Source organism: Sinocyclocheilus grahami, unplaced genomic scaffold, assembly GCF_001515645.1.
Source record: "Sinocyclocheilus grahami isolate Dianchi unplaced genomic scaffold, SAMN03320097.WGS_v1.1 scaffold621.1, whole genome shotgun sequence".
NCBI classification, from domain to species: domain Eukaryota; kingdom Metazoa; phylum Chordata; class Actinopteri; order Cypriniformes; family Cyprinidae; genus Sinocyclocheilus; species Sinocyclocheilus grahami.
In genome coordinates, this window is record NW_015505800.1 from 660736 (window position 1) to 686984 (window position 26249).

General features: G+C 38.2%; 2 protein-coding genes across 2 annotated transcripts in view; one reads left to right on the plus strand and one right to left on the minus strand.

Annotated features, from left to right (window-relative positions):
- Positions 1-11932, minus strand: part of LOC107557819 (transmembrane protein 255B-like) — a 41250-nt gene extending 29318 nt beyond the window's left edge. The window contains exons 1-4 of the mRNA XM_016241370.1: positions 11612-11932; positions 11425-11527; positions 9658-9800; positions 4733-4795 (exon numbers count right to left, since the gene is read on the minus strand). Coding sequence (XP_016096856.1) covers positions 4733-4795; positions 9658-9800; positions 11425-11527; positions 11612-11932 — 630 coding nt within the window. The remainder of the gene's footprint in view (positions 1-4732; positions 4796-9657; positions 9801-11424; positions 11528-11611) is intronic.
- Positions 11933-15822: 3890 nt separating this feature from the next.
- The window catches only part of LOC107557820 (uncharacterized), a 17453-nt gene continuing 7026 nt past the window's right edge, over positions 15823-26249 (plus strand). The window contains exons 1-4 of the mRNA XM_016241371.1: positions 15823-15829; positions 17032-17153; positions 20776-20924; positions 22125-22265. Of these exons, the coding sequence (XP_016096857.1) occupies positions 15823-15829; positions 17032-17153; positions 20776-20924; positions 22125-22265 (419 nt within the window). The remainder of the gene's footprint in view (positions 15830-17031; positions 17154-20775; positions 20925-22124; positions 22266-26249) is intronic.

Here is a 26249-nt window from a genome sequence, read left to right on the forward strand (position 1 = left end):
GGCTTATAATATAGACCTAACATAATATAATATCAAAACAAACTGTAGCACTTAAACTGATAGAATAAAATAGAATAAAATAGAATATAAAACAAACTGAAGCATTTGAACTGAAATCTGTAAGTTAAATATATAAAAAAAAATCTGAACGTGAATTCTTCTATAGCTATCTAAACATCCCTCAAAAGTACAGTTTGCACAATACACCTGTGTGTGACTGTAAATGTCTCTTGAGTTTTGTTACCGTTCTGTGCCCATCATCCGCTATTTCCAGCACTTGATCAAGAAAATGTTGGAAAGTGCCTCCGGCGACCCGAGTTTGATTCCCTTTGCCAATCCAACTCCCCTCTCTCTGCCCTATGCTTTCTTATCATGTCTCCACTGTCTCCAAAGGCATTAAAAGGTCAAAAATATAGCTTAAAAAAAGCTGAGAAATTCAGCTTTCATCAGAGTACCATCCACTTCCTCGATTACATAGTAAGCAAGAACGGGGTCAAAATGGATGAGGGGAAAGTATCTGCTGTTACCTCCTGGCACACTCCTACCACGGTGAAAGAACTCCAGAGATTCCTTGGATTTGTGTACTTTTACCGTAGCTTCATCCAAAACTACAGTATCCTGACATCACCCCTCACTTCACTGTTAAAAGGCAAGCCCATCACTACTGCACCACTCCTAAATCACCCTGTCCCCAATAAGCCATTCGTGGTTGAAGTAGATGCTTCTACTACTGGAGTGGGTGCAGTCTTGTCACAGCAGCAAATCCCCGGCAGAGCAAAATTATGACATTGGGAATTGTGAGCTTTTGGCCATTAAGCTTTCCCTGGAAGAGTTGAGGCACTGGTTAGAGGGAGCTTGACATTTTATTGCCCTCACTGATCTACAGTATTTAAGAGAAGCAAAGAGACAAAACCCCAGACAAGCCAGATGGGCGTTGTTCTTTACCAGTTTCCAATGCAGCATCTCCTATCAACCTGGCTCCTGGAACACCCGAGCTGATGCATTATCCCGACTTCATGCCCCCTCTGACATCAACGAAGTCACTCTTTTTGTCAACCCCATCCAGTAGAGTATCGATTAACAAATCTTTGAGACCTCCAAAATTGAACCTGCTTCGCCGGGGTGCCCTCCAGATCGCACTTACTTTCCCAGAAATCACCTCTGGGGTTCCTCTGCCCAACCCTCGATACCCATGGTCACACCTAGGAGTGGATTTCATCACCGACTTACCTGCTTCTGATGGAAATAACTGCATCCTGGTTATCATTGACAGATTCTCCAAAGCAGGCAAACGGATTCCTCTGAAGGGACTCCCCACAGCCATGGAGACTGCAGAGGCCCTGTTTAACCAGTTTTTTTTTGCAATTTTGGAATTCCTGAGGACACTGTTTCTGACCGTGGTCCACAGCTTATTTCACAAGCTTGGAAAGTTTTCTTCTCACTCCTAGGTTTGACTGTCAGCCTAACATCCGGGTACCATCCAGAACTGAGCAGATGGAGAGGAAGGTGCAGGAGATCAGCTGCTTCCTTAGGACCTTCTGCCAGAGCCGGCAGAACTCCTGGAACTGATTCTTCGCCTGGGCCATGTATGCCCAAAATTCCCTGCGACAACCATCACCGGGTCTCACCCCGTTCCAGTGCATGCTCGGCTTTCAGCCACAATTATTCCCCTGGTCAGGCAATCCCTCGGAGGTGCCATCTATCAATCACTGGAGAGGGTATGGGACGAGGCTCATCACCATCTTCAGTGGGCAGTGCGCAGACAAAATATCTTTGTAGATACTCAGAGAAGGAACACCCCAGCATACCAACCTGGACAACTCGTCTGCACCTGCCTTGCTGTAAACTAAGTTCCAAATACATTGGTCACACAGAATCATTCAGCAGCGCGGAAATGTATTGTCAACACTGTTCTGATTTCTCAATAAAATAGCTTAGAAACTGAAAAGTTCTATCATATATATCATATCTATCATATATATTTCTTAGTAACTAAAACCCACAGCTTCACTATTAGTAGAGAGATGCTGCCATAACCCAACTTTAGGTCAAATATGGACTAACCCAACTTTAGGGTTAAAAATGTATTTGAAAAATGTAATCCAACAGTTGGGTTAGTCCATATTTGACCCAAAGTTGGGTTAAAACAACCCAGCACTTTTTAGAGTGTATAATGTAATATTAATGAAATAAAAGGCCACTTAAGTGTAGTTAAAGAGAGTACACTTTCATGACTGTTTCTTAACACACTTTAACAAAGTGCACAGTAAAAAATGTCAAAATGTAAAAAAAACTACACATAAAGATGTACTCTTTAAGTAGTTCAAAAAGCACTTTAAAGTTCAGCTTATTGTAATCAATATGCATTTCAACTGTAATACATTTTTATTGATTGGCAGTTATCATGGAATTATGTTATTATACTCACAGCACTGAAGTATATTACTTTTCACATAGTATCACAAGTATATTATTTCCATAATAAGTAATATGGTTTAACATATAACAGTAATATGATTTAACAGCTGATAAAGTTTAACTTGCCTTGAACTCTGAAGGTTGTGGCATTGTAATCAAAGTAACCTGTACTATATCATCCATTAAAGAAACAGTTCACCCAGAAATGAAAATTTACTGAAAATGTACTCACCCGCATGCTTTCCAAGATGTAGATTAATTTGTTTCTTTATCAGAACAGATTTTGAGAAATGTAGCATTACACCACTTGCTCACCAATGGATCCGCTGCAGTGAATGGGTTCCATGAGATTGAGAGTCGAAACAGCTAATAAAAACATCACAAGAATCCACAAGTAATCTACACGACTCGAGTCCATCAATTAATGTCTTGTGAAGTGAAAAGCTGCATGGTCATAAGAAACAAATTCATTCTTTAGAGATGTTTTAACTTCAAACCATTGCTTCTGGCTAAAATACAAAATAATAGAAATATATTATAAATAGAAAATAAAAGTCTTCTATCCATAATATCACTTTCTCTATTGAAAAGGTTGTCTCGTTTGAATCAGGAGAAATATACGCAGATTGAGCAACATTTATAAATGAAAACATTTTGAAAGAAATATGTTGGTGGATTTTGATTTGAGAGGAGAACAGATGATGGATTTTTTCACTGAAGGATGCATTTTTATGAATTAGGCACTTTTCACTTCACAAAATGTTAACTGATAGAGTCGTGTGGATTATTTGTGGGTTATTGATATACTTTCATCCGCTGTTTGGACTGAATTTCATGGCACACATTCACTGCAGAGGATCCATTGGTGATCAAGTGATGTAATACTAAATTTCTTTAGTATTACAAACTCATCTACATCTTGGAAGGCGAAATGTTCATTTCTGGGTGAACCATTCCTTTAACCTGTCGAGGTAGATCAGCATAGACATTGATATCATGATATTTATTTTGTACTTTCATAGCTACTACATACAGTATATATCACTGTTACGTCACTAAAGCCTTGTTCAGACAGTCAGTCCAAATCTGATTTTTGTGCCTATTCGATTGGATTAGCTAGTGTGAATGGCAAAAACACACATGCAATCAAATTCTTATTCAAATCGTCTCAAATTGGATTTTGTGTAGCTATTTTGCTTATGTCACTTTCTCACGCCACATAAGACATAAACATGTCAGACATTGTCAAACATTTAAATCAGATTCCTATCGGATATGCACAAAAATCGGATATGGACTGACAGTCTGAACAAGGTTTAATTCAGACAGCTTATACTGCATCTTGGGCTGTTTCTAAGCAGTAATTGGAGAAACCCTGAATTCACCTACATTACTGGAAGAAATCAACAGTCCTCATAAGGAAATTGGCTTAATAATGTCTTAATTAAAATGCAGAAAAGTTTGTGTTAGGGTTTGTAGTTGGGTTAGGTGATGGAAAATATCTTGCTCAGTTTAAAGACAATAAAAGTCGATGGAAAGTCCCCAACACAAACCTGATGTGTGTGTGTGTGTGTGTGTCTGTGTGTGTGTGTGTGTGCAAGTTTGCAAATTTTTAAAAAATGCCCTCACAAATATAGAGAAACATGTCAGAAACCCAACTGTGAGGACACACACAAATCGGCCAAATGATATTTTTCATTAAACCTACTAACACGTTTGTTTGAGGGTTAGGTTTAGAAGTAGGTTTGGTCTTTAGCAAATATCATCATCTCCATATAAGAATTATTTCCTTAATAAGTGAACCCAGTGTGAAATTCTGAACAATTGTGTGTGTGGTCTCAGCCATATACATGACAAACACAGTAGCCTCTATCTTTGACATTTATTACTTTTTCTGATTATTTTGCTTTTTGAAGTCCCATATTTTACAAATTTGAACACATTGTAAAGACTGTGGTCAAGTGATATGGAATTAATGTCATTCAATCACAAACAAAAATATAAACATCTTGAAACATATTTCAACCAATCAGAGTCAAGCATTCAGCAGTGCTGTGGTATAAAAACAGATATCTTGTTTTTTTTTAATGCTTGTGCTTCACATATTTGCATGTTGGAAGCATGATATTAGAATGTTTTCTTAACCAGAGTGAAGAAAAAGGAAAATAAAAAAGGGGTACATGTTTTGTGAAGCTTAACTAGAAATGACCATGGCAGGATGACAAGGTATCATACTGAGCAGGATCATAAAACAGGAAGACAAAACCCAACTGATGATGGAAGACTGAAAATGTTACATTATGAAGATATCTACCAGCTGTTTGCGGTTTTCCTCCAGGCATAGTCCAAGAACTCCCAAGAATGATCCAAACGCCAACTGCAATCAGTAGACAGACATGAATGGAAAAGAGAAACAAATGATGCCAAATACTCTAGAGAACATAAGCATGACTGTACAAGCACTGGGAATCATTATCATGATTTCAAATCATTTCAAACTAAATGATTTATGGCATCCACTCTATGTTTTTCAAGGATCGTGAGATTACATGCTGTTGCGGAACACATAACCTTCCCTCTCCTCAACATCCTGCTGATAGCGGATTGGAAGATCCAATCCCTTTGGATGCAAAACTTCATCAGCTTGTGCAGGTGACACACTGCAAACTATACTAATAGTCCAAGTCTCCAGTAGGGTATCTGCTGGAGTTGTGGAAAGATTCACAGACCATTCAAGTTCACAGATGGAAAAGAGATGTTTTGGTAACACAGTATGCGGTTTACTTCTCACTGTCAGACTGATTTTATTATCTTCCTTTTCCTGCTGTTAACCCACTGATAATATATGACATTGTATCAACAAGAAGCCCCTTGTTTATAATGTCTGAGCAGCCTTGAACTCACAGATGAAGTCACCAATGTAATTCATTGATTGGGAAAATGCAAGTTTGAGTATTATTAAGAGACAACAACTGACACTTCTAGGATTAGTTAACAAAAATAGGTGGAAATTCAAGTCATTATTTACTCATGTTGTTCCAAACCCATAAGACGAAAATGGAAAAAATGTGGAATACTTGGTTGCTATGTAATTGGGACTAGAGTTTTTAAATTTCAAAAAGGACGCAATGTACAGTGGGTATAGAAAAGAATCACACCCCCTTTAAAATAATCACATTTTGTTGCTTTGCAGCCTGAAATGAAGACGGACACAGTTTTTGTTTCATCCAGCTGTATTTACTCAGGGCAACTTATAACATCCAAGTAAAAGATACACCATGTCAGAAAAAAATAAAAAAACAAAATCACTAAGTTGGAAAAAGGATCAACCCCTTGTGTCAGTATTTTGTTGAACCACCTTTTGTTTTAATTACAGCCTTTAGTCTGTTAGGATATGTCTCTATTAACTTTGCACGTCTAGACTTTGCAATAGTTGCCCACTCTTCTTTGCAGAACTGCTCAAGTTCAGTTAAATTTGATGGTGGCCATTTGTGGACTGCAGTCTTCAAGTCATTCCACAGATTTTCAATGGGGTTTAAATCTGGGCTTTGACTAGGCCATGCAAGGACATTCACCTTTTTCTCCTTCAACCACTGTGTGGTCAGTTTTACTGTGTGCTTTAGTTCATTGTCATGTTGGAAGGTAAACCTTCTTCCCATTTACAATTTTCTGGCAGAGGGCAGCAGACTTTCCTTAAGAATTTGACGGTATTTTGCCACGTCCATTTTTCCTTCTATCCTGACAAGTGATACAGTACCTGATGGGGAGAAACACTCCCATAACAGGATATTACCACCTCCATGCTTTATTGAATGCTGTTATTTGGATGGTGAGCTGTATTGGATTTCCACCAGATATACATTGTTTGGTGCTGAGGCCAAATAATTAAATTTTAGACTCATCTGGCTCAGAATCTTCAAAGTGCGTTTTGGCAAAGCTCAGTCGTGACTGCATGTGGCCTTTCTTGAGGAGTGGCTTTTTTTCTTGCACCCCTCCCATACAAGCCACATTTGTGGAGAATTTGTGATATTGTTGTCTCATGTACACAATGACCTGCACAATGACATAAATTCCTGCAACTGCTTCAGAGTTGCTGTAGGCCTCTTGGTAGCCTCTCTGACCAGTTTCCGACGTCCTGATCCAGGAATGGTCTGTGTTGTACCAAATACCTTCCACTTCTTAATAATAGACTACTCTGTGCATTGATAAAGCCTTTGAATTTTTTTGTATCCATCTCCTGACTTGTGCCTGCCCACAACTTCGTCCCGGAGATCTTTTAACAGTGCCTTGCCACCCATGGTTGACTGTTTTCTTATCAGAAAATTGAGGGGTGCATGGCCAAAAATACTATAAAAAAAAAGGAACAAACTGAGTCCCGCATCAATTAGGGACATAGCATTTAATATTTGGCAGAGGCTATTTACACTAACTCCGCCCACCAATGTGCTGATTTGAAGTGTCAGTTTTTGCATTATTATTGCGGTCATATCTGGACATAGGGAATGCATTTTGTTACTCATACTAGCTTTACATATAATAACTTGATCAGTCACACGAAAGTAATCAGAATAAATATTGACTCAGAATAAATATTGAGGCTATTTTCCAAAATATATTTGTTTAAGGTGTTTACGTACCTTATGAACAGAGACGTGGTCTGTGGTAAAGTTATTTGAAAAACTCCACATCGCTGTCAGCGACTGACAGAGCAGATTCCAGTAGCTTACTCTAACCCAATGGTGTTGGTAGAGCACCGAGGGGGCCAGTCACATTCAGTGGGGGTGCTGGGTGGTTCAAGAGGGGCACCTCAGCCAATGAGGGCAGAGAGGCAGTGGCTCTAGCCACCGGGTCACCCAAAAGGTGGTTCTGTGTACAGTCTCCATGCTCACAGTGTCTCAGACACTAATATTTTAGCTGAATCACTGTCTGGCCATCTGGGATTTCAGTATGGAGATAAAGGTTAGGGATATAATTGTTTCAGTATTACATGACATTGTAGGTGTACATTGGCACAGTTTGTTGTTTTCTTCCGGTTTGTTTCTGGTTCAATGGTACTTTAATATTGATATTTTTCAAGGTATTGAAGTCAGAAATTCCTGTATTGTGACCACCAATTTCACGAAATTTGTCAAGATAAAAGGGTTTTGTTCAAAATAGCTATTATCCACATAGATCTTTGATATGAATGAATATTTTTTGGTAATTCATTAAATATCGCCAGCTAAAAAGTAACTAGTACTCTTGAGTAGTTTTTGAGAAGAGTAATTTGTACTTTTACTTAAGTACTGTTTTGACACCAGTACTTTTACTAGTAATTGAGTATTATTTCAGCAATGTAACAGTACTTGTACTTAAGTACAAATTTTCAGTACTCTTTCCACCACTGGTGATTTATTCATTGCTACTCAATTGACAAAATACAATGCACCTTTTTTGCCCACAATTTTGCAAAACTTTCAGTTGTGTGCCAACGCTTTAAGGCTGCTGAGTATGTGAAAAACGTCTCAGGTTACATATGTAACCCTGGTTCCTCGAGGGAATGAGACGCTGCGTCGGAAAATGCTAGGGGAATGCCTTCTGTGACCACGCTCTGAATAACATGTGAAATCAGTCCAATAGCTGAGCGGGACGCCACGGGCGGGTGACGTCATGACCAGGAAGCTATAAAAGCACGTGCGGCGGCGCCAGCGTCAGCTTCAGGAATGAGGCAAGCGCTGGCAGGGATGCCGGAAGTATGGCACCGAGACGCAGCATCTCGTTCCCTCGAGGAACCAGGGTTAGTTACATGCGTAACCTGAGACGTTCCTCTTCAGGAACTTGAGCGGCGTCAAACACTAGGGCAACGAGAATGTCCACGCCGCCAGACTTCCAAATCTCTGCCTAATGTGGAAGACTGCACAGCTAGGGCGAGAGAACAGAAGTGTGGCTAAAGTAGGCGGAGCCTGCCATCCTGAAGGCCAACTTCTGGAGGAGTGAATCTTGACCCGAGGCTATGGAATAGCATCCTGATCCACCACTTAGCATAAGCTTCTCTGGCCGGAGGCCTCGGCCTCAGCGCTCCACAGAGGAAACGTGTAAGAAGAGGGTGTCTTCCCACTGAATGGCCACCGAGAGGGGCGTGGTAGGCCGCAATGGCCGCCACGAAGCCCTCTAGGGTGGAGTGGGTCAACCCTGCGGATAAACAGGCCTGCAGAAACTCCAGAACTGTACCAAACGGGCAGTTAGCTGGGTCGGGCTGGCGGTCTCCGCAGAAATACAGTTTCTGTACAGAGGGCACGTGCTTTTATGGCTTCCTGGTCAAGACGTCACCCGCCCGTGACGTCACGCTCAGCTATTGGACTGATTTCACATGTTATTCAGAGCGTGGTCACAGAAGGCGTTCCCCTAGCGTTTTCCAACGCAGCTCGAGTTCCTGAAGAGGAAATGATAACTGTCATATTCATAAAATGAGAAATTAAAATGTTCCTTTGTGTTACTCGATTCTATAAATGAAATCAGAGACCAAGAAAATTACACAAACCCACATCAAGCACATATTTCCAAAGGACATTTAAATTATATTTGTTTAATTTATAGCAATTATTGTAAAATATAATTTCCTTGACAATAACCATAATTATGTTGAGCCCAGGCTAAATCATAAAGTCAATATCTATGTGCAGTTAAGTATTTTGAGAAGGGTTGGTGAGATCCAAAATGACTTTATCCAAAATTGCATTTATAAATTGTATTTCAGATAAACGTGAGATTCTCCTGCTATTTCAGATTGTGTGGTTATCTCATGAAAATTTGTCTTGGAAAGGTTTGGTTGGTCTCTATCTACTTTGGCAACTTCTATGAGTTTTAAATAAAGTCAGAGCAGTGGATTTGGCTTGGGTTGTTGGGGGAATTACTGCTCCGACCAAAATTAGTGTTCTTCTTGACAAACGATTAGTTTCAAATGACTACTTTCTTATCTGATTATGGTTTGACTGAATGAGACATAAGTACATTTTCATCCCGCTGGATGGAATGGAATCTTCATTGAGATCAGAATAAACTCTAGCTCCCCAGGGTATGTACAAAAAGATCAAGAATGTCAATGGGTCTCATAGCTAGACAGAATACCAAAGAAAACAAATACAAACAAGCAACAAATAACGAATAAACCAACAAATAAATATTTTCTATTTTTAAAAAAATTACCAATTTTTCTGCATTTACACCAAATACGAATCAAAATGTGATTATGACACTTACAATAATTCCTGAAATGTATCCTGTGATGCTGACGCTCTCAGTGCGTGTGCTGGTGTAGATGCCCATCACTACAATAAGCAAAGACAGACTTAACATGCCTGAAACCAGCCATTGAGCCTTTCTTCTCCTCATCCTCACTGCATCTACCAGAGAGAGAGAGAGAGAGAGAGAGTTTAGGACTTAACTACTTTTAAATGATTGCAAATCAATAACATAAATACAGTTTAAATCTGCTTAAATAAATAGGTTTCCCCTCTTGACTGACAAAACTCAGTTTACGTATGAAATCATTATCTGCCGCAGGAGGAAGAAATCTTGGCTTTTTCTGCATTGAACTTTGTTCAGTGATCGTTTGTTTTGAAAATATTAAATGATTCAAATTATGACAATTATGTGACATGCATTATGTAGAGTGAATTGCAAGCTTTATATTCTAAACCTTTTGAGTATTTGGTGATGCTACAATCGTCCAAAATGTCAATGTATGACACATCATTTTTCTGTGACAATTACAGACAGATTTTTTTTTACTTGTATTGTATTTTGTATTTATTTTTCAATTTAATTTTTTATTGTTATTATCTTTAAAAATGTATTTGTATCAAATTAGTTCTCACTTTATCTAATTTATTAAGGTACATTTATTAAATAGACCTTTTACACCCTAAAAACACATATCCATATGTTGAAGCTTGATCATATCTGCTATGAGGATGTCAGATAAATGAAAACATTTTAAGAATGACAAAAAAAAAAGATTTATGACGGGTACATTTGACTGTCTAGGCTACACAATTGAGCAGACACAACTTTTTCTAAAATTTTAGACATAAAAGGAAGATTTGAGATGGGTCTGTAATTAGCCAGTTCACTAGGATCTAGTTGTGGTTTCTTAATAAGAGGCTTAATAACCGCCAGCTTGAATGTTTTTGGGACGTGACAGTATTTTTCACTTCCAAAAACGGTATACTACCGTAGAATTTATGTCCAATACATGTAATGTCCAATACAGTTTTTCACCGTATATAGTAGGGGAATTTACCGTTAACCATTTAACAGGTTTTTACTGTAGCATTTTTACAGTCTTTTACCGTTAAATTCACGGTCATTTTTTACAGTGTATTGCTCTTCTGTGACAACAAAAGGCAATAATATGGAAGAAAAATAATGACAAATGTCTTTGAAACAAAAAAAGCATGTTGCACTAACTGAAAAAATAATGCATTGCATTAACAGTGCTTGCATTTTCATGCCTAGTTTTTTCAGGGTTTGCCTTTTTAGGGTCTGACATTTAATATAGTTGTTTATTTAAGCTGTGAATATTTCAATTCAAAACATTTCACACACATTTTCATAAAAATTCAATAATTCATATTCACCTTGCAGAGTTGTTATGGCAGCAGCAGTCTGTTTAGTGGCATGAAGAGCCAAGTCTGTGGTGCGGCGCAGTTTCTTAACTACCTCAGGTGTCAAACCCTTGCCCTAATCTAGATCTCTAAGTAAGTCAGCTTGGTAAGCTTACACAGCCATAGTGTACAAGGCTCCATTAGCTTGACCTGCTGATGTCTTTGAAACAAAAAAAGCATGTTGCACTAACTGAAAAAATAATGCATTGCATTAACAGTGCTTGCATTTTCATGCCTAGTTTTTTCAGGGTTTGCCTTTTTAGGGTCTGACATTTAATATAGTTGTTTATTTAAGCTGTGAATATTTCAATTCAAAACATTTCACACACATTTTCATAAAAATTCAATAATTCATATTCACCTTGCAGAGTTGTTATGGCAGCAGCAGTCTGTTTAGTGGCATGAAGAGCCAAGTCTGTGGTGCGGCGCAGTTTCTTAACTACCTCAGGTGTCAAACCCTTGCCCTAATCTAGATCTCTAAGTCAGCTTGGTAAGCTTACACAGCCATAGTGTACAAGGCTCCATTAGCTTGACCTGCTACCACATACACCCTTCAGCATTTCCCTGAATGCAGGACTGGAGTTAGGTCGGGAAGATTCAGTGCTCACACTTTCATCTCCATCACCAACCACATCCACGTCCTTACTCTCACTAGATGAGCCCAATGTAGCGTTATCCACGGAATCAGATGACCGAAGTGAAAGAGTATCTGGATCCCGCTGAGCACCCAAGCTTGCAGAGGTAGCTTTCGAAAGGTCCATACCCTTCTCAAACTTTTCTGCAAGCTTGACCTGCAAACCCCACGAGTCTATGCTGTGCCTCGGCAGCAGCGGGACCTGAACCATGAGATGCAGATGCTTGTCCCTCATCCCCTGAGAAGAGGGGAAAATGTGAACGGAGCTTTTTCATTGAGAATTTCTCACAATGAGCGCATTCAGAGCCCTTGAGAACCAAATGTGCATGCTTCTCACCAAGACACATAACGTATAGATTGTGTGTGTCCTCGGGCACAGAGGCACACTCTTTCTAAAACGCTCACTTGCCTTGGTTTTTTCCATAACACTTTCACACGCACTGTCAAACAAACGGCTCCTGAAGACAACAAAATTTGGTGACGTGTTCGACAGGCACCCTCTTATACTTGCGGGCGCCTGCCTGTGACATCACAGGCTACGTGGGCCGGTGGGATTGAAGTTGTTTCACACGTGCTTCAGACACCGTCCTTCTGGCGGCAGTCCCCATAGTGTCCACTAGAGGTTCGAGTTCCTTAAAAGGAGAACTCACCCATGTGATGTTATAATTCTAATTTGTATCAAATTTGCAAAATATAATTTATGGGAGGTGGCTCAGATGTGTCTATTTGGCCTAATATACAACAAATACTATAAATCTATAGTGTTGAGCTACATAGATACAGCATTTTTCTAATATAAAATTTGGCTTGAGGTATGAACATGTTTATTCAAAATGGGTGCTATGAAACTAACAACACTTGTATTGTTTCTGGCCTTTCTGAATTAGTTAAGTTGTTAAGTGTGCAGCAAATGCTTTTCTAGCTGGGATTCATTTAGGAGTCACATTCCTGCCAAGCTGTAAATTATTTCTGTAGTTCAACATACTCTTTGATAGATAGCAGGTGGACCTAGTTAGCAGTGAAAAATGACTTTGTATTGTGATTAAAGCTTATATTCTATGCATAACTAGACATTTAAATTCAGCTGCCTATATCTCTGGCCATATTGCATTCATCTTTGTCCTTATGAGACATATTTTATTAATCTCATGTGCGTACTGCAGGGTGTTTAAACTCACACAATGATACATGATATATTTGATAGGTGTGAAGAGCTTGGTGGGTAATGTTTTTCCTTTGCCTGCAGCAAGAATATCTGGAATTCTCAGTGATGGTCAGGATTGGTCAGTGTGGGTTCACTAAAAAACAGCATCTCAGATTTCATAGAGGCCAGTGACCTCTGCACGAATCAAAACAGACGAGACTGAGGATGCTTGTAACTTTCCTTAACATCCAACATGTAAGTAAAGAGTGCCATTATTACAATCTGTGTTGATATTTCTATTTGGATATTGGTCTTTCTCACATAAATCCTTTAAATTTGTCACCTCTAATTTATAAGTGGTTAACCAGACAGTGTGACAACTCACATTGTGTCACAACCATTTAACCTAATTCTAGATTTTACAGTACTGTTCCCGTTTTTACAGGACTGTTCCAGATCAGTTTGTCTTTTATGGAATATTAATTTTTAAAAAAACAGCTTGCTGCTATAAAAACTTTAAATTCCACCATACATATTTTTGAATAAGGTAATTAGATTTTTTCAGGCATAAAACGGCCCTAGTAATGCATGATGTGATTACTTATACAGAAAGTTATTTCAGTTAAGCGGTACAGTAGAAGAGGTTGTGTATATAGTAATCATGGCTAATAAAATCAAAGACATGAATGTGGCTATATGTAACATATACGTTTTGTGTCATATTTGTTATTATATCTTGGATTTTAGCACATGCTTTATTGACCATTCGAAAGCCAGAACCAGAAAAATCTCATTTATAATTTGATATCAATGAATTACACACATTTACACACATTTTTGCCATATTTTGGGATGAATTTTGGAAAAAAAAAATAAAATGGCAATAAATGCATAAATATTTTACATGGCCATACGCATTTTAAAAACATATGCTTTTTGACTTTCTCTGACAAATCTGTAAAATGTCATGATCCTGGAATACCCTCCTCTCTGCCCCCTCCTGAAAATCAAAACTGCAGTGCAGTTTCTTTGACCTCTTTGACTTCTTTGACAGTTTCTTTGACTTTACAGTAATTGTAAACGTTTTGATGCCAAGGACCCCAAATATGATTATGCCCTTGTGAGAAACACCCTTCATAAAATATAAAGGAAGCTACAGTTCTTGTGTAAAGACCCATTTATACATAAAAACATAGAAAAAGCACAATATTATGAGCATGTTGTCCACAAATGTAAATATGTGGCTTTTATATTATAAATGTATTGATGCCAAATCAAACTATTAAAATATTTTCTGGAAAATAATACCCACTATTACAGTAATGGTAGATTTGTAAAACTGCATAGGGCTTTTGGCTATAAATTTTGTTTTACTGACCAATTTTACAGTTAACATGGGACAGCTCTAATAATAATAAAAATAATCATAATAATAATGATAACCCTCTTGCAACTCCTTGCTCAGACCCCAGTTTGAAACCCCCTGGTCTAAAATAAGTTTATCACAGACTAACCATCAGACACAATCTAAAGTCGATGAGGGTTAAACTTTTCATTCTTATATCAAATGTTGGAAATTTTGAGTAAAGACAGTAGCATCTGCATTTGTCTTCTGAGACACACACATATGCTTCAAATTCGTATAAAAATAGATTTTTTTCTTTGAAAGCACCCACCCTAATACCATACAGACACAAACCCATACACTCAACTCCTGACAACTTATCTGACTTACCAGGGGAGATGGATCCTCCCAAGCCTTACAAGGTCAAGGGCAGAATGCTAAAGTGCTTGAAACACTTCACAAACAAGCACCAAATTGCTCTATCTATCTATCTATCTATCTAACTATCTATCTATCTATCTATCTATCTATATTGCTGTCACGAATCCGGTCCATGAATTTACTTCTGCTAGCCATCAGAGGTCACCCTTTCCGATTTCATTGACTCTCGCACTACACACTGTTGCACATCACCCATCATTCACATCACCCAGACTACATATCCCATCATTCATTGCACTGATTGCACTCAGCACGGATTGCACACAGCTGGTAACACTGATTGCACCCAGCTGTTTCATATCACTCCCTCACTATTTAACACTCACTCTGATCCCTTCCCTCGGCCGAGTATTGTTTAGCGCATATCTCAGATAGCTAGACTACAGAGCCCTCATTTGTGCCTCAGCCTCAGCCGTTTTCGACCTTCCAGCCTCAGCCGTTTTCGATCTTCGCCTGTTTTCCTGGATTTCTCCCTTTAGCCTTGCCCCTGTGACTCTGTCTGCCAATCGTCGACCCACGCTAGCCCTAGGACGATTCTTGTGTCTTGCCCGCCATATACCTGTCTGCCTCTGTTTGACCCTGCCTGCTTTATGACCATGTCTCTGTCTTCTCCACAATAAAGCTTTGCGAATGGATCCACACGTCTCACGTCTTGTCAGCTCCGTAACAATTACGTAAAAAAAAAAAACACATTTTTAAGGATAAAAATGTATAAGATAATATGAGTATAACAGGTCTGCAAACAGATAAAATATAATAACAAAAAATATTCACAACAAAAACGTCCACAACTTTTCAATATTTTATAAATTTCCAGGAAATAACATCCTGGAAATAACAATTTCAAAATTCCTAATATTTCCATGTTTTCCATGACTGTATGGAACCTTGTAAATGTGAATCTACTGTACATAGTGTAACTTAAATTGCACAATGTGTGATAAAGAGAGCTTGAAGTAGTGTTAAATGGCTCAAAACAGCCTAGTCATGAGTGTACTTTTCTGGACCTTGAACGTGGTAGTTACCTTGCTGTCTATGGGAGGGTCAGAGAGCCCTCAGATTTCATCAAAAATATCTTAAATTGTGTTCTGAAGATTGTCCGAAGAGGTCTTACGGGTTTGGAACAACACAAGGGTGAGTAATTAATGACAGAATTTTCATTTTTGGGTGAACTAGGAGCGCAGGGCACAAAGTAATGCGAGGTAAGTTGTAACACACGTGGTTTAAATATTTCCACACATGCTAGCATAACCAAATTTACAGCATTTACTAGCTCCACTGTGATGTGACCCTGTCTCTCTCTCTCTCGCTCTCTCTCTCTCTCTCTCTCTCTCTCTCTCACACACACACAATGCATAAAACTCCGCATTTGAACTGTCAATAGCAAATATTTAATCAATAACAAAACAGTAGCTGATTCAGAAGCACCAGATTGTCATAGCAAAGTCAGAATTACCTCCTCTCCTAGGTTCACGAAACGGTCGTCCATAAAATGCATTGCTGTTCTGTTGTAAGTAATCTTAAAGATTCCTAAATGCATCTACTTTCGGAAGGCCAAATAAAGTGCTTTTGCTTTCGCCTAGAAACACACAGCGTCTCCTTGACATGCTGCTTCAACACTAACTGCGGTTACTGAAACCACGCCTTCTTTCTTTGCGTGCACATTTGGGCGCATTATGCAAATCTTCCCACAGAGTGATGTAGATATGTGGGGGCGTGTTAGAATGAGCCGTTTTAGGGGGCGTGGCAGAGTCTTAACTTTGATAAAGAATATCTCTTTGGTTTTGAGACTTTAATCTTTGCAACTTCAGGGATCTTATCTATGCACAATCAACTTGTAACACTCCAAAGAGAAAGGAAAACTTGAAATCGCATCATATGACCCCTTTAAGTTGTCATATGGTCATGTTACAACATGCCCCACAGCTGTTACAATGTACCCCACCTACGGGGCATGTTGTCACATTTCACTTCCAATTTTTTAGGGTAAATAAAGAAAAACGTATACACTGTAATTATGAAACAAAGCGACATATTTGTACTAGACAAGTCTGAAATTACTGTGGATAAAAAAAATGATACTCTGACTGCACCCCATGTGGATTTACACAATTTGAGAAAGTCAAAAAGTGTTACTTTGTGCCCCGCTCTCCCCTAACCCTTTAACGTGTGATATCAGGAATGTGATACATACAGTAAGCCTACACAAAATCAGTAGGCTAGAGTGCAACTATAAAAAGTAATTGCTATGAAATGTTGCTAAGTTGATAAAAGTTGATAACGTGCCGCTAGATATGTTTAAATGCGTGTAAGTCCTTAGAAAAACTCTAACGTTAACCCATCAACTGTCTTTAATTAATTAATATCCTAAAAAATGTTTAGTGTCATAATGCGAAAGACGCAGTCTGCAGTGTCGAGCGCTGGAGAAGATACGAGCATCACTGCATGCAGACTGACAGCTGTCCCTGTGCTGTGCTCAATCAAACCATTCTTCACCACATCGACAAACAGGAGCCTCTCAGAAAGGTACTTTACAGAGTAAAACTGTTAATGCGGCTAATGAAGTGGGCTGGAAACCGAGAAGTTGAAATTCAAGTCCATTCAAAATGTATGAACTTTTAGCTTGGATTGTTAAGATTACTGAAAGACACTTAATCAAAAATCAAAATTTTGTCATTTACTTTATTTTGTCATTACGTTCCGAGCTCGTATGCATTTTGTTTTACTGCGGAACACAATATATATATATTGAGGTATGTACTGTATAACCTCTTAAGACCCGAGAAAATATTTTTTAGGAAAAAATAGTTTTTTTTTCATGTCTTTACATTGTTTAGAGCTTTAAAAAAAAAGGAAAAACATTTTTTTTAATGATATTTCGTTCATAAGTTATGCTATGTTAATGCGGCTAATGAAGTGGGCTGGAAACCGAGAAGTTGAAATTCAAGTCCATTCAAAATGTATGAACTTTTAGCTTGGATTGTTAAGATTACTGAAAGACACTTAATCAAAAATCTAAATTTTGTCATTTACTTTATTTTGTCATTACGTTCCGAGCTCGTATGCATTTCGTTTTACTGCGGAACACAATATATATATATTGAGGTATGTACTGTATAACCTCTTAAGACCCGAGAAAATATTTTTTAGGAAAAAATAGTTTTTTTTCATGTCTTTACATTGTTTAGAGCATTAAAAAAAAAGGAAAAACATTTTTTTAATGATATTTCGTTCATAAGTTATGCTATGTCCTCGGTAGAGGACATCGGGACTCAATTTAAAATTAAAATAAAAATACATGAATGAACATGCATAGGCAAAAACAATTGATTTTTAAAATCACCAATGCATTTTTAGTTTTCAGGATTTTTTTTTTTTACCAAACTTTGTATAAAGATGTTTCTCAACTATGTTATAACAGAATGATTTGATATATCATTTTTCTTTCTGCAAAATGTGTGTAAAATGGCCATAAACGGGTTTTCACATTATATACAATGTATCTATAAACTAAATCTAATTTGCATATTAATGTGTTTTTGGGATAACATGCAATGAAAAAAGAAGTGTAATAATGGGAGTAATATTTGACAAGATTTTCATAATAATATATAATATTTCATAGAATATTGAAACATAATTTCTTTCCCTATTCATTTGTTATGTCTCCCAAAATGCTAATAAACATACTTGTAGTCCCGGTGTCCTCATATGAGTATGAAATCAACCTCCTGTTTCGTAACAGAAAGTCATATTTTGATTTGAAACCCCATAACATTAACATAAACACAATAATTGTAATCATCTTAGTTTAATTCTGCAGGGCCCCCTTAAATTTGTGGGGAATATTTGTTTAGGCATTTTTGCCCCAAGTCCCCGTTAATTTCTGACAATGTTTTCATGATACTTTTATGCAATTTCTTTTCACTGTAGCTGCATGGCAAAGAGAAATCAGTATGCTATATAAGTCTCCTTTTGTGTTTCATGAAAATAAAAGCACACAAGTTTGGAACGACATGAGGAATTGGAGTAAATGATGATCAAATTGTCATTTTTGGGTGAAATTTTGCTTAGACCAGAAGCAACTGAAGATGTTGTTTTGCCACCGAGACACTTCTGTTCTGTTATAGATATAGAAAATTTGACTTATTATCACTGTGGTGGTGCTTTTTAGTTCGTGAGGCGATTGGCTGCCTACCACTGGTCTGTATTTTCAACAAGAACCGCAATACCTCTGAGGCTATGGCGGGTTGTCAAACCCATGAAGACCTGACTAAAACCAGGAGATGTACTTGCTACTGCCAAAACTTTTGATTATGTTTCCAGCACTATAAGACTTGTAACTTCTGTAAGAAAAACCTGAGAGATGAAATCACATTCTAAACTTTTTTTTATTATTTAAAACTGATATATACAGTACAGAATGTAGGCCTATCAACAAACATTTAGTTTGAAGCCAACTTGCATTGTCTTACCATTTTTCAGCCTTGTTTTGAGCCAATGGGGGCTTTGAGTGCCAAGGCCCTCAATCTGAAAATGACCTAGCAGGTAATAGATCAACTCTGCTGCGGGAGAGCCACTGTCCTGTAGATTTTAATTTGGATCTTGAAGACTTAGTTTAAATTGTTCAGGTGTTGGTTAATAGTTGGAGGACAGTGGCCCTTAGATTTTAATTTCAACTGTAAATGTAGATATACCCTAGTGAAAAAATTGTATACTTAAAGGGTTAGTTCACCCAAAAAGGAAAATTCTGTCATTAATTACTCACCCTCGTGTTGTTGTTCCAAACCCGTAAGACCTTCGTTTATCTTCGGAACACAATTTAAGATATTTCTGATGAAATATGAGGTCTCTCTGACCCTCCCATAGACAACAAGGTAACCACCACGTTCAAGGTCCAGAAAAGTACCAAGATGATCGACAAAGTAGTCCGTGTGACATCAGTGGTTCAACTGTAAAGTTACGAAGCTACGAGAATACTTTTTGCGCAAAGAAAACAAAAATAACGACTTTATTCCACATTTTCGTCTCTACTACGTCCCTTTGGTGATAAGTTGATAAGTATATTTTAGAAGTATACTCTAGGTTTAAAAGCAACAAATCAACCATGGATGCAACCATGGTTCACCTCTTGGAAATATATGTCCAGGTTTCTGTTTCCAAAAACTGTGTGCAATTTAGCAAAACTATGTTGTAATATCATTGTATTACATTTCCTAAACCACTCTGTATAACCAATGAAAAGGCCCCTCTTCAGGCAATGCATGCTTTTGCTGGTTATATGTTATGGTTACTGATATACTTTTATTATCCTGCGGTCCACACCCATTTTCATTCCCTTCCAGGGGCAAAATGTTCACACTTCATATAAATTGGAAAAATATGTCCAATTAAAGGGTGAGATTTACTTCCAGAACAGCTTTGATGCTGTGAAAATCACTGCCATATGCCACTGACCTGCAGACAATGAATGCAAGGATAACAATATTGTGGATAAGCATGCAATTGAAGTTCTGCACTTGAATGCTGTTAGGATAATCTAACATATAAATTTGACACATACACAGCTTTATATGTGCCGGTCAGATGGTTATAACAATACGTGCCTGAGAGTTCTATAAGGGGTCCTCGATCATTTTTAAGATGTTGATGAGATTCTGGGAGGTTTTTTTCTACTGTAGATCATCACTAATCTATGGAATGACATTCAAGGAGAGCTTCACATAGGCTACAGATGTATGTAATTATTCTTTTTCTCACAGTTAGAAAGAGATCACACACAACAGTTTTGTCAAGAGCTTTGATCTCTGTGTATTTATTTCAGTAAGCCAACTGAGTGACTAACTGATTAGCAGCAGTGCCTGTGAGTGTACAAACCTGCCTTAAATCTCTTGGACTTTGATGGAATGAACCAAAATTGAACCAAATTTGTACATTATCTGTAGAAAAAAGGAGTGGTGTCTGCATGTGCAAAACTTAATATCAATGCTAAAGTGTTATTGGTTCTTGTCGTAGTGTTGTTGTAATGTAAACGGAGTTGACTGTGTGCAAAATAATAGTAATTGTAAAATCCATGATTGTTCACCACATTAGATGCATTTCACCAACCCAGCTGCATAATTTAATGCATATGTGTTTGTTCTGACAGTGCCTTCTTTTGGAGAAGAGGGGGAGGACAGTTTATCCCTTCAGATCGCTGGAGCTACTTGATTGCAGACTAACTGAATGGTCTCTGGAAAGATTAGGTAAGGCTGCAGGCATCAGCTACCTCACCAATCTCTGCCTGGACTACACACGGTGAGTGGACATCTGATTGTGTATTGTGTGAATGTCCTCAGATCCACTTTGAAATCCTGAAATCTTGAAAAATTGCACAACACAATGCTGCATGTGCAATCAGCACTGTGATTGATATGACCAATAAAATAGTCAGAATTGGCTGCGGGGCATGGTTTGCATTTAACAAGTTTGGGAAAAAAAGTCACACAAAGTGACAATACTACTGTCACTAATCCTATCCGTGGCCTTCCGGCCGATTGCCAATAGAGGTCACTCTACCATTACATTGACTCTCACACTACACAGACTGTTACATGTCACTCCGGACTACAGTTCCCATCATCCATTGCACTTACACAGCTGAATTCACTGATCACACAGCCTTCACTAATCACACGCTCACCTGAGAGCCATTACTCACTCTATTTAACACCCAATTCCTGTTCAGATCGCAGTAAGCAGTATGATCAAAGAAGCTGTAACTGTGAGTTTACACAGTTTCACAGTTAAGCCCGAGTTCACTGAAAGTGTCATCGTACACTGCATTTACATTTTGTGTAGCACAAGCATTTCAGTTTTCACTTCAAAGCATACAGTATATTAAGTGTTACACTGCTCAGAAATAAAGGTACAAAAGATGTCACACACACACACACATATATATATATATGTGTGTGTGTGACATCTTTTGTACCTTTATTTCTGAGCAGTGTAACACTTAATATAAATTTTTTTTTTTAATCGCCATTATCCTCAAACCCATAACTTTGGCATGGCTGGAATTACTATTTGTTAGAGGCCTTTTACACAGAACATATTTTTGCATTTCAGTGTGCTGGTGTTCCATTGGTTGCATGTAAACATTAACTAGACCGACGTGTTTGACCATTGCACTCACATCTTGTTTCTTTTGCAGCATCTCACGCCTGACACACTGGTATAAAAATGCATTGCTCACTTTAAAAGAAGTTAAAGGAATTTCTAAAAGAAATGTCTCTAGACCTTGCAATTTTATTCCACTTTTTTACACAAGAATGTGTTTTGTGTGAATGGTTCCTTACAATGCCATTCTACTGACTGAGTTAAGAGTATACTTTGGAAAATATTTAGCACTTCGTTTCACTAGTTTCAGCAAGTGTTTTTTCCCCATCTTCAGTGTGTTTTTAAAGGTTTAATAATCACCTCTCTTCTCTGTCTGCCTGTCTGTTTTACGCTCAGCATGGGACAGGAAGGGTTGAAAGGTTTGCTGACTGGAGGTTTGGGGGCCAGTCAAATATCTTCCCTGAGTTTGTGTTATTGTGGTTTGGGTTCATGGAGCGGAGCTCTGCTAGCTTCACTCCTCACCAACAGTCCTGTGAGGTACGGATTGTTATGACCACTGAGGCTTATGTTTCTCATTAACCTATGAATCTCTCCTGGGATCCATCAGCATCTGCAGAAACATTTCATCACATATTAATTCATGAATGTGAGCTTCAGCTGATGACTGCTTACAGCTGACGACATCTTACTGGTCCACAGGGGTTTTATGAGTGGACATGAGTTACAGGGCCCTCTCTTATGTGGGCTTAAAGAAAGGCTATTTTGACAATCCACTAGATCATCCACACACTTTCCACCACTCAGTGCATAGAGACAGCTCCACTCTGTCTGAGAGAGTTTGTCTGTACATTCCAAGAATTTCTAGAAATGTCTCTGTCCTGCCATATCAGTTGCACCACCTCTGAATGTTTAGTTAATTTGATGTGTTGAGTGTAGTACACCCAAGTATCTGTTTTAAGTTATATTTTTGGCCTTTCTGCGATAGGAAAGTTAGGATAGAGACAAGAAACAACTGGAGTCGAAACAGGAGAATGGGATGGGGAAAGGGTCAAGTGAGCGTTCAGCACTAGCCTTTACGAAAAATAAGTTTATTCAAGTGTGCTATTAGTATACTTCTTTTAAACTAAAAATTGGAACGTATACTTTCAGTCTACATTTTATACTTTTCAGAAATGTGATTTATGTACAGGTGCATCTCAATAAATTAGAATGTCGTGGAAAAGTTCATTTATTTCATTAATTCAACTCAAATTGTGACTCGTGTATTAAATAAATTCAATGCAGACTGAAGTAGTTTAAGTCTTTGGTTCTTTTAATTGTGATGATTTTGGCTCACATTTAACAAAAACCCTCCAATTCTCCCTCCAATCTCAACAATTTAGAATATGGTGACATGCCAATCAGCTAATCAACTCAAAACACCTGCAAAGGTTTCCTGAGCCTTCAAAATGGTCTCTCAGTTTGGTTCACTAGGCTACACTTACCTGGTCTAAGGAGAAGAAGAACTGGACTGTCCTCTTTTCAGATGAGAGCAAGTTTTGTATTTCATTTGGAAATTAGGGTCCTAGAGTCTGGAGGAAGGGTGGAGAAGCTCATAGCCCAAGTTGGTTGAAGTCCAGTGTTAAGTTTCCACAGTCTGTGATGATTTGGGGTGCAATGTCATCTGCTGGTGTTGGTCCATTGTGTTTTTTGAAAACCAACGTCACTGCACCCGTTTACCAATACATTTTGTAGCACTTTATGCTTCCTTCTGCTGACCAGCTTTTTGAAGATGCTGATTTCATCTTTTGATGTTTTGAATGTTCAGGGGTCTGTTTCAGAAAGGAGGTTAAGTGAAAACTCTTGAGTATGTGAACCCTGAAATTAAGGAAACTCTGGGTTTTCCGTTTCAGAATGGGAGGTATGCCAAACCCGAGAAAGCAGGGTAAGTCAAGCCCGTTTCTGAAAGAGAGGTAACTTATACTGGAGGGTAAGCCACAAACATTCATTGCCAAAGAAGCTGGCTGTTCACAGAGTGCTGTATCCAAGCATGTTATCAGAAAGTTGAGTGGAAGGAAAAAGTGTGGAAGAAAAAGATGCACAACCAACCGAGAGAACCGCAGCCTTATGAGGATTGTCAAGCAAAATCAATTCAAGAATTTGATTGAACTTCACAAGGAATGGACTGAGGCTGGGGTCAAGGCATCAAGAGCCGCCACACACAGACGTGTCAAGGAATTTAGCTACAGTTGTCTTATTCCTCTTGTTAAGCCACTCCTGAACCACAGACAACGTCAGAGGTGTCTTACCTGGGCTAAGGAGAAGAAGAACTGGACTGTTGCCCAGTGGTCCAAAGTCCTCTTTTCAGATGAGAGCAAGTTTTGTATTTCATTTGGAAACCAAGGTCCTAGAGTCTGGAGGAAGGGTGGAGAAGCTCATAGCCCAAGTTGCTTGAAGTCCAGTGTTAAGTTTCCACAGTCTGTGATGATTTGGGGTGCAATGTCATCTGCTGGTGTTGGTCCATTGTGTTTTTTGAAAACCAACGTCACTGCACACGTTTACCAAGATATTTTGGAGCACTTCATGCTTCCTTCTGCTGACCAGCTTTTTGAAGATGCTGATTTCATCTTTTGATGTTTTGAATGTTCAGGGGTCTGTTTCAGAAAGGAGGTTAAGTGAAAACTCTTGAGTATGTGAACCCTGAAATTAAGGAAACTCTGGGTTTTCCGTTTCAGAATGGGAGGTATGCCAAACCCGAGAAAGCAGGGTAAGTCAAGCCCGTTTCTGAAAGAGAGGTAACTTATACTCAGAGTCAGTTACCATGGTAACTTACTCTGTGAACCTAACCTGGTAGGGAGCAGGGAGGTATTCCAAAAAGCAGGTTATGTGACATACCCGGGTATGTCACATAACCTGCTTTTTGGAATACCTCCCTGCTCCCTACCAGGATAGGTTCACAGAGTAAGTTACCATGGTAACTTACTCTGTGAACCTATCCTGGTAGGGAGCAGGGAGGTATTCCAAAAAGCAGGTTATGTGACATACCCGGGTATGTCACATAACCTGCTTTTTGGAATACCTCCCTGCTCCCTACCAGGATAGGTTCACAGAGTAAGTTACCATGGTAACTTACTCTGTGAACCTATCCTGGTAGGGAGCAGGGAGGTATTCCAAAAAGCAGGTTATGTGACATACCCGGGTATGTTTGAGGATAAGTGAGCGGATAACCTCAGCTTTCGGTTCCAAAATCAGAGGTTACTTTCAGTTTATTTAAGTAACCATAGTAACTTGCTCTCTGAAGATAACCTGTTCCGGAGCAGGTTATGTTCCAGGGTTAGTTCACTTCAGCGCACGTATGATCTACTGACGAGCCTTCAGTGGGCGTGACAGATAGCGCACAACATTATATAATATTACAATATGTAATATAGCCTTTCACCACCATGTTTGCATAGCTGGTGATGTTGTTGTGTATAATCATCCCTACTGCTCACTGGCCTGTTGTAGGCTGAACTCTAGCCTAACATTTTTTTCTGAAATGTTTTTTTGACATCTTGAAAGGCTGTCGCTCAATAAGTGACAGAATGGAGCTCTTAGGACATGGGTTAGGCAGCGTCTCAATGAGGTGGTCAATACCAACCCTTACCAAAAAAAGTATACTTCAAGTTCATTTTATTAAGTATACTTAAGTAAAATTCAAGTATATTTTTAAGTATACTTTATGTAGTAAGTATACAAATATCAGTGTACTAGTAGTATACTTTTAAGTGTACTATTTCAATACTCCTTGGGATTAAATTGACCCACTTTCTAGTATATAAAAGTATACTTTTAAGTATACTTTAAGTATAACAGAAGTAAACTTTGAATACACAACTAGTTTACATCTATGTTTTAGTTTGTACTGCAACTATACTAAAAGTGAAAATAGGTATACTGATAGTTTACTAATTAAATACTTGTAGCCGTTTTAGTAAACCTTGAAGTATAGTCTCAGTAAACTACTAGTTTAGTAGTTTTATACTGCAAGTATACTCATAAGTTTTCTTTAAGTGAATGTTACATCATACTTTAAGTATACTACTATGTCCCTATTTAGGTATTACGTTGTATATATTTTGTTATATGAATATCTGAACATACAAAACATCAAAAGAAAGAACAGGGTATCTGCTTGTAAACAAAAACATTTTATTCTAGCGTCATGCATTCTTTTTTTTAAACACTTGAATGTGGGAAAGTTTCATTAAAAAAAGAAAGAAACAAACAACATTTTGAAGAAAAAGCTGAAAAAATACGATGAATTGGATTCAGAATGATAATCAAAATGTAGATGGAGTCGATCAACACCTCAAAGCTCTTCATGGGTCGACATTTTAATTCATAACATTACACAGTTTTGATGCTGTTTTATGTCTGATGATCATGTTAGAATACATGTAGAAGCATCTGTTGTTTCGTTTTTTTGGGAAATTATGTACAGAAGATGTGTAATAGCGCCCCCTACCATATAACAATGAAATAGCACCACGCTCTAACCAA